Source organism: Trachymyrmex septentrionalis, unplaced genomic scaffold, assembly GCF_001594115.1.
Source record: "Trachymyrmex septentrionalis isolate Tsep2-gDNA-1 unplaced genomic scaffold, Tsep1.0 scaffold83, whole genome shotgun sequence".
In the NCBI taxonomy this organism is placed as follows: domain Eukaryota; kingdom Metazoa; phylum Arthropoda; class Insecta; order Hymenoptera; family Formicidae; genus Trachymyrmex; species Trachymyrmex septentrionalis.
Genome location: NW_017306018.1, coordinates 2,948,306 through 2,958,152, shown reverse-complemented (window position 1 = coordinate 2,958,152; position 9,847 = coordinate 2,948,306). Strand labels below are relative to the sequence as shown.

Genomic DNA, 9,847 nt, shown 5'->3' with positions numbered 1-9,847 from the left:
ATAGCCTACAGACATAATTTGAACGTAATTCGTATTTGTTATGTTTATGCTAAGTAACTACAAATTTATGTATCAGGATTTATGTATCTTGTGTAAAAAACTGAAACAAACAAATATGAAAAATATATTTTCCAATAGATTGATATCCTGAAATTGAAACTTGACATTACCATCGCATGAGGTCTCTAAATCCATCTTTCAGTGAGAGCGCCACCGGCTGTCAGTGAATTTCTCGCGAGGAAGGTCACACGAGTGTCTTTGAGACATATCGGACGTGAGAGTGCTCTTCTCGTGACAATTTTCACGACCATTTGACGCGTGACGTCCACTCACTACTGCCGTCGATATGCTGCCTCGATTCCTCAAGCCCGTCGTAAATGTCAGCCAGCAAGGCGCAAAACTATTATCCACGAGCGCCACGGTAAAGTATCACTACAGTGAACCATAAAACTTTAATCTGTTTTCTAAGAAGTGAGAATCGGTCGGAAATTAATTATCATTAATATACCCTGTGAGAGTAATGTGTAACATTTTACTACCTTATGTTGCTAGAGATTCCATGTGCGGATAGCGATTCAGTGGAGCAATAAATCCACCTCTGAAAAGTTATCTTTCAGAATCTTATTTCTCATATAAATCTGTATCGATATATATTCTTTTTTATGCACGCGCACACACACACGCGCGCGCGCGCACACGCACATATATGTGACAAGTTCACATCCTCTTATATTAATATACAAGTCGCTAGTTATGGCTATATTTGCTATATCTCTTGGGATCGTTGGTTCATATGATGAATGCGAAAAGAGAATCTTTAATGACCTTTGACGACACGTACGGCGCGGTGGGAGAGATTAACAGATATTGCTATCATATATAATTGAACCATGAGTGCCGTAATCGGAACACTGTTATGCAACTGCAAATTATTCAGCTCCAATCCTGACATGTTACATTGGCCCATCGCATTTTCGAAACCTGATTGCGAAAAAAGAATAATTCCGATGCTTTGTTATACCTACATATTTTTATATGAATCTTTTATATGAAAAAATGAGCTATGAAATAAATTAAAATAAATATATTGAAATCAACAGATAAGAATTGGAGGAATTTTTAAGCGTTAATTGCAAATACAATTATTTTAAAGATTTAACAGAGTATTACTTTCTTAATTAAACTCTCACCTGGATTGAGTTCTAGGCAAATTGTTTTTTTTTTTTAAAATGTTAAAATTCTAACTGTATTATTCTTTTCGCAGCGCGATGCAAAAGTCAGTGTCATGGGAGCAAGCGGTGGTATTGGCCAGCCACTATCTTTGCTTCTCAAACAGTCTCCTCTTGTTACGGAATTATCACTATATGATATTGTGAACACACCCGGTGTCGCTGCCGATCTCTCACATATAAATACTCCTGCAAAAGTTAAAGCCTATAATGGTCCGGAGCAGCTCAAAGATTCTCTTAAAGGTTCTCAGGTATGTGGCATCATTATGATACAAAAGATTATATTAGTCAATATTTGATAGATACAGAATGTTTATAACATAAATATTTAATAGTTACATTTACAAATAGTTACTTTTATCTAACTCATTAGATTGAAATTAATCGATCTCGTTTTAAATTTTCACGATTTATTTATTCATATGCATTACTTTTAGGTTGTTATTATACCTGCGGGCGTTCCACGCAAACCAGGCATGACACGTGATGATCTGTTTAATACGAATGCCTCCATCGTCCGGGATCTTGCCGCTGCGGTGGCTAAAGTTGCGCCAAGGGCTTTCATAGCATCATCTCAAATCCGGTCAACAGCAAAGTACCAATTGCGAGTGAAGTGCTACAAAAGGCGGGCGTTTACGATCCTAACCGCGTATTCGGAGTGACTACTTTGGATATTGTCAGAGCAAACACCTTCATCGCGGAAGCTAAGGTATTCAATATAGCAATATACATACATAAAATAATCTTTAACTTATGTTCCTAACACAAACAAAATTACCTCGGCACTAAAATGGATATATACGTTACGAAAGTCACTATAGCAACCTTAATAAATTAAGACTTCATCTGTCTTGATCAACATATATTAATTATTTTTTTTTTTCACCTATTTCTCAAGCACATTCAACTTCAGATTGTTCTATATGCAAGGGATTAAACATGATAATATACATATGTATAAATAAGAAAGAAGATTAATAAAATTTAACAATACGTTGGAGATAAAGCCATATTCAATCAGGGATCTTGATGCTTAATATTTTTGTGTAAATTTTTAAACTTTCCAGTTTAAACAAATTGTACCTTGTATCAAGTATAGCTCTCTTTATTCATATCATTTGTGTTGAACATTTTTCGATCTATTTTCAATATTGTTAATAAGATTTATTCTTTGTTTTTAACATAATGATCCTGTATATAAATGTAATGAATAATTAAAGACGTCGAATGCAACGGTATTAATTTTCGTTCAATGAGATATTAATTGGAGCGATATACGTACTTATTTTCCATCTTTCGTAAAAAAAAAAAAAGAAAAGAGTTGAGATACCAACAATACTGAAATGGTTGTTTTTTTAGGGCCTTGATCCACAAAAAGTCAACGTCCCAGTCATTGGCGGACATAGTGGCATCACTATTATCCCGTTGATCTCGCAGTGCACACCATCGGTTTCCTTCCCAGATAATCAGCTGAAAGCGCTTACTGAGAGGATTCAAAAGGCCGGTACCGAGGTCGTTAAAGCTAAAGCAGGAACTGGATCCGCAACTTTGTCCATGGCGTTTGCTGGCGCACGATTTGGCCTTTCATTAATAAGAGCGTTGAATGGGGAAACGGGTATCATCGAGTGCTCATACGTCAAGTCGAATGTCACTGATGCCAAATACTTTTCTACGCCGATACTTCTAGGCGTAAGTAAAGACATCGGAATAAACTGCTTAACACTGCATCGATACATGCTACATTTTGAAAAGAAATGACTTCAAATAAAACATTATCTTCTCTTCATATACATGATTTGTTTTTTAATCAATATAAAAATGTATTTTTTATTATATTGTCTGTTCTTAGAATAATATGACATACAATTCAATTTTTAAGAAATATTCGAAAATTTCTTAAGAAGACTATTCCCGATAAAAATGTATAAAAGTTTTATTTTATTATGTAATTACATCATCATAAAAAAAAGATGAAAATTTTCATTTGGAATTTATTTGAAATTTCAGAAAAATGGAATTGAGAAGAATTTGGGATTAGGTAAACTAAGCAGCTTTGAGCAGAAATTACTGGACGCCGCCATCCCGGAGCTTAAGAAAAATATTCAAAAGGGAGAAAACTTTGTGAATTGTAAAAAGTGAGATCTCTGTCGGGCCTAGCTGGATAGAGCGTGATTTGTCGAATTGCGTGTGATGAGAATTGCCGGCCTTCCTTGCTCGCCCTGCAATTATGATAGATTATCACAACAATCGAAATTTTGTAATCCTGAAAAGCGCAAAAGTCCGTGAATGTATCTTCCATTTCTCTTGACCTGCAGATATGCATGTTAAAAATGTAGAATTGTGGACAGATGATCGAATATTAAGATTATTAGTATAAGTGAAATATTATTATTGAAATTGTATAGAAACTATAGAGAAAAATTATATCTGTAATAGGAACTTATGTAAAATAAGGAATAAAAAATTGAATTTTTCAAAATTGACATATCTGCTCGAGCAACTTTTTGTATTACGATGTAGGAAAAGTTTGAATAAACGCTCTTTCGACTAAACGTAAGAAAGTTTCTTCCTCTTTTATCAGATTTTACACTTGTATTTAATATGTGATATTACTACACTCTAGTTCTGTTCATGATTGATGTTGTTCATGATTTCAAGATTGGAAAAGACGTTGGCGTGCGTTATACAGAATTTGATATGGGTATAAATTCACAGAAATGTTTAAACACTAAGATCCGCTTAGACCGAATATAAGGTTTCTCTTATTTAATTAATTTTATATTTATTCTGTCATAAATTAAATTTAAGTTCAAATTTTCTTCGAATAAAAGTTCGACTGTATATTATGACTTTGATAATCAGATGTCATAAATTTACTTTAAAATCGATTTTTAAACAATAGACTATACAAGAAGATAAACTTAAATACGACGAAATTATAATCGATTCAATTTTCATCTTTTTCAAATTGTAAGAATTAGAAAAAGAAAATATTAAAGTTAAATCTGCATTGATAGAAATGAACATTAATCGATAGATTTATATGCGCATGACGGGAAGCCAGCGTCATCGTATGTAAACACCGAACCACAATAATATACAAGTAGACAACTTTGAAAGTACTTTGGACAGTAACGAATTCTCAAGCGTGGATACAATAATTCTCCCGTATCCGCAATTCGTACGAAAGTGTAGCACAAAATCGTGCTTTAAAATCTGATTAAATCTGATTAAATCGCGCAACTATAATAAAGAGTGCAAATAGATAGGTATTTAATTCATCGCGGGACGATTTTGTAAATAGTACACAGTGATTATCTAGATAAATATTTCATGACGAGACGCAAGCACAAACGATCGCGAAAGAAGGCTAAGTTTCTGAAGGTGCAAAAGTCTTCTCGGAAAAACATCGTCTCGGAAGCTCCACATCAGATGTTATGCGAGACCGACGACCGGACCGAGTTCGGAGTATCAGTTCGTAAATCCGTCAATGGATCTGACGATGGATTGCGAAATAATTCGGACAAAAATAAGAGGACATCGAGTGACTATAAAAAATTCGACGTCGCGCTTGAGAAAATCGGCGAACGTTTGACAGCGAATTGGCGTGAGTTCCGAAAGATCTTTGCGTATCTGCGGCAAGGAAATGGCGGGAAGACTCGCGGCGATGCCGACGGCGACGAGGTCGAAAGCAGCGAGTTCTTGTTACACAAGTACAAGAGGTTCCCCCACATCTCCATCTCGACATTGTCCCTGCCGAGCCTGCCCTCCGTGTTTTGCACATCTGCGACTTCGCCGAGGAAACTGAATCATCGGCACGAATCGAATGAATGCGAAAGATCGAAGCGAGAAACCGAAATTCCGCCGACGCCGGCGGAGTCCACGACGCCTCGCGTGATCGGATTGATGAAACGCTGTCGCCGAACGACCTTGACATTCAGAGATGATGACGAAGCCGACGAAGAAGAGGCGGCCAGGCACCGGCAATCGGCAACTCGCGCGCCGGATATCACGGAGACGGATCCGCTTTCGGAAATGAAGAAGGATGAGGAGCGGTCGCTTCTGTTAGATCTGTCCTTGTTCTATAAAATATCTCATCAAGACAGCCGCTTCCCGGAATCAACGACTGCTTCCAAACTATCTGGCCATGATTGCCGTCATAGCGACTCTCTGCAAAAAGTATACGTCGTTTATTAAAATAAAGTAGTATATAAAGTAGTGTAAAGTATTTCTCGCTTACGATGTCGTAATTCAATATATGCAGTGAGGGAAAATATAATCTTTTTTATGGAGAATTTTATGAAATTGTGCTATATATGTTATTTTCACTTGTTCAGTTCCCGATTGAAGTTGCTGCCCTTTAGGATTCAGATGTGCACTTTACTAATTTAATTTTTTTTTCTCATGATAATTCAGAATTTCTTTCTCTGTATTTTCAAATAATTAGACAGAATATCACTGGAATGGCTCTCATAATCACCAGGCACCTCAAACAACGATTCGAGACACTCCCACCCATGTATTTCAACGAAGAAACATTACCCGTATGATAATCACATGGGTGATCACTATTAGCATTTGGCTGATAAAAAAATTGCTGCATCTCGTAAATGTCGTAAGTTTCTTATATAATTTGTTTAAAATGAATATTCTTATTTCCTCACTGCAGCTATATTGAATTACAGTCAAATTTTTCTATAATGCTTAACATATTGAAATGGAACAAATTCTTTGGTATACTTTGGTATTCTTAGCACTTGGATAAGTTTTTTAATCATAGAAATAATTTTATAAATAAATAATTACACATTTTTTAATTACACATATATGTCTGTACGTAAATATTTTTTTATTACTTATATATAAATATGTTACTTGTAACATCTGTCTATTTTAAGTAAAATTGATAATCAATTTTTTTTTACAGGGTTACAAAAAACTGCAACAGAAACTAATCGTTCCTTCTTCGGTGGAAACAATGCGTTCCGAAAAGGAAACGCTGCACATAATGTCGAAAAGGATGACGCGACTTTCGGAAGATTTCAACCAGGTAAGATTACTTTCAAATTCATTATTTGGTTCTACACCGTGAGACTAAATTTAAAATGTTCAAATTATATTCTTATTTCTTTACGAATTTTTGAAAAAAATGTGTGATAAATATTTTGTATATTAAAAAATCTATATATTTTGATATTACGTATATCTTTTTGATCCAACGTAGATGCGAATAAACACCGAAACCACTCTTAATGCTCTGACAACCAATATGAACATCTTTCGCGAAACTAGTAAAAAAATGACGGAAGATAATACGGCATTGCTTTTGGAGCTAAAGAAATTACGTGGAACGCTACAGGAAATTCGACTGAAATCTTCGCAACAGATCCCCTTACCTTCTTCGTGTTCTTTTTCTCGTTCACCTCCACCTCCTTCTTTTTCTTCATCTTCTCCTCTTTTTCGTCCTCCTCCTTCTCCTTCTCCTCCTCCTCCTCCTCCTCCTCCTCCTCCACCGCCGTTACCGTTGATACCCTCCTTGAAATTTCCTCCACCTCCTCCACCACCACTACCACCACCACCACCACCACCACCACCACCACCACCACCACCATCACCATCACCACCTCCGCTACCTCTTTCATTTCCTACAGAAGCGCACATCTCGGAATTAGAACCTTCAATACCACTCTCACCTTCTCCGCTTCGCCCTTCAGTTTCCTTGCAATCTCAAATGTCATTGATACAACCGACGACACCTGGCAGAAGTAGTAAGACTAGGACACCCACAAGAAAGTGTTCCACACCATTGTGCAACAGGCCTAAGATCACCGTCGAGGACTTACTGAAAGTCACTTTGAAAAAGGCTCCACAAAGTATCAAAGTACTGTCTAAATTCCGTAAATTAGTAAAATTGCATCCATCACGATAAAATCGTGAATATAAACATCTAAGAATACGTATGTGTGTGATTGCTTAAATCTCATAAGATTTTTATTTTTTTAATTAATGAATGCAAATCATACGAGAATCAATCTGAAGTTCGATTAGGGTAGATTCATAAAAAATTAGATCGTATCAGAAAGTTGTAATTCTCCAATAGCCTTCCCTTTTAAGGGAATGTGTAAATCCAAGAGAATGTTTAGAAATTAAAAATAAGTATATCAGAAAGAATTTTATACCGGAAAAAATTAGAAATGTTTTTTATATTTACATTTTTTAATTGTAATGCAAACGAAATTTGTTTTTGAAATTTTGTTTCTATCCTTGCTGAATAAAAAATTAATACGCTGGTGTACGTATATGCGAAAAATTAAAAGTTCTTTTTAATATAATTCAATGTTCATCCATAATGAGTATAAAAAATAAAAAATTGTTCTATTCCATACATTTCAGGAAAATAGACGAAATACTGTACCAGGCCCAAGAGGTCCGATCGTGTCCTTGGAAATGTTGCGTAACGTAAAGCTGAAATCCGTGAAGCGTAGACCTAACGCTCAAACTGGAAGATCACCGAGAAACGGTCGAGTCGTTAAAAACCGAGTTGCATCAAATGTCAATCTCTCGCCGATTTTGACTGGTTCGGAAGGCAATTTGGAGCGAATCCTGCGGCGAGTAGATCTAAACAGGCCGAGGAGACTCTTATCCAGCTCAAACAGCTTCCGCGAACGCGATTTCACGAGGGAGACGCAGTGTCACTCGTTGGAAACATTGGCGTACAGCCAATCACAATCCACGCTTGAATGACCACAATATCATGTATATGAATTGTGATACAAGAAACATCAGATACAAGAAACTTATAAATCATAGAATTGTTAAAGAAAAACTTGCGGTATACATTGAAATAATTTATTTGCTTGCATATTATAAACGTATTAGATATAAGAACTTTTATAAAGATTTATGGAAAGAGAGAATTTATAAAAGAACTCTCTTTATCAACTTGTATTATTAAATATAAGTATACTATACGTAAGTGGGAAAAATTAAGAAAAAAATTAATTTGTTACGATATATAACGCAAGAAATTAAATTCTCGTTTCTGATGTCATAAGCCGCGTTCCATTGCACGCATAAAAACGATACCTTATGCGTATTATACGTGCAACGGAACGCAATCATAAGATAATATGACTGCAATGAAAGACCAAAAGTCTAAAATTTAAATCGCAGACGTATGACATATTCGTCATATAAAATTAAAATATCTAATTTATATATTCAAATATTTAATATTAAATTAATATTTAACACAAAGAGCTCGAAAGCTCTTTGCTGTGAAATTTTTCTACAATTGGCTGGCCGAAAATTTAAATCGATCTCTTAATAAAACTGTGACCAAGGCATAGATTTATAATTACTTTATTTGTAGCTTTCATGTGTGTAGTTTTACAGAAAAAAAAGATTGTATCCAGTGTATTCGCATCGACTGTAATACAGAGCGTAAGAACGCATGCGGATCCAAGAATGTAAAATCAACAATTCCTCCGAACGATGATGAAAAATCAAAAAAGCATGGCTTCGTACTATTAATTGTTAATAGCGATTAATTATTCTTATTGAAATCATTGAAATCGAATAAAGGTGGTTTGAAATTTAGATAGTTTTCGAAATAATTCAGATGGTCTCCGATTTATATATTGTACAAACGTATAATCGGATATTGGGATAACTCCCCAAAGGGCTAATAATTCATCGGCGTTCAGAGATCGCTACCACCATTCGTTGCCACGTGACGCGTTATTTTTTTTTTTTGCTTTTATGTAGCTAAATTCCTTAAAACACTTTGCCGCACAGATACATGCTATGTACTTGAGAAATATATTTATATATTTATATATATGCGCTTGCGTTTTACAGCCTACGACGGCATCCGCCTCGCTCCGCAGTTCTTAATTTAGAGCTCTGTTTACCTTGCACACAGTTTTCGCGCGATTTAATCCTCTCGATATCATGTCATATACTCGAGTTAATGCTACCCGAGTTCCTCGGATGACTCCCCCGCGTCGAGATTATTTCTTCGTTTCTTTTTCTGCTTCTCTTTAGCCTATTTATTACGTTCTTACAATTACATTCGCAAATATACTTACTTACTTTACGAGAGCCGGTTGATATTATTTTGAATTATTCCTCATAACGTGTGTAATTTGTAACATTATCAATTTTATCGTTACGATACCTAAATACAGGGGCACGATGGACACCAATTATTTTCTGCTTTTTCGTCTTCCTCGCGGAGATTGCTATCCGCGTTTTTCTCGCCAAATTATGCTTTTCTTGCTGTTGCCGAACGTCTCGTTTCTCTGCTGCGCTTAAACTCGGCGTCTCCTCTCCGTCACGTTATCAGCGAGAAAACTGAGTGAGCTTAAATGGATTTTGGTAGTTCTAGCTATATAATAAGTAGATAAGTTTAATGCGTAAAATGGTCAGTAGCTAGCTAAGCTTACCTCATCGATCTGAAAAAAGGATACTTTTCACTGTAAATCTCTACGATCCCGACAGACTCCTCATTACAAGAACAATGGAATGTTTCAACGTAAAAATCGATGGAATGGCTCGTCGATGAATCGGCGAATGGACAATTACAAATACTGATTCCGACTATCGTCCATCCGGAA

At 35.7% G+C, this 9,847-nt stretch overlaps 2 protein-coding genes across 2 annotated transcripts; both read left to right on the top strand.

Moving 5' to 3' along the window:
* Nucleotides 1-206: 206 nt before the first annotated feature.
* On the top strand, nucleotides 207-3,619 carry LOC108754956 (malate dehydrogenase, mitochondrial). Its single transcript, XM_018497636.1, is given in 6 exon segments — nucleotides 207-421; nucleotides 1,265-1,480; nucleotides 1,667-1,796; nucleotides 1,799-1,938; nucleotides 2,589-2,918; nucleotides 3,237-3,619. Coding segments are annotated over 6 exon segments (1,023 nt in total). The 5' UTR covers nucleotides 207-346; the 3' UTR covers nucleotides 3,369-3,619.
* Nucleotides 3,620-4,390: 771 nt separating this feature from the next.
* On the top strand, nucleotides 4,391-8,000 carry LOC108754924. Its single transcript, XM_018497591.1, has 6 exons — nucleotides 4,391-5,408; nucleotides 5,677-5,844; nucleotides 6,157-6,279; nucleotides 6,454-6,649; nucleotides 6,785-7,110; nucleotides 7,623-8,000. The coding sequence occupies exons 1-6, from the start codon at nucleotides 4,563-4,565 to the stop codon at nucleotides 7,971-7,973; spliced, it is 2,010 nt and encodes a 669-aa protein (XP_018353093.1). The 5' UTR covers nucleotides 4,391-4,562; the 3' UTR covers nucleotides 7,974-8,000.
* The last annotated feature ends 1,847 nt before the right edge of the window (nucleotides 8,001-9,847 follow it).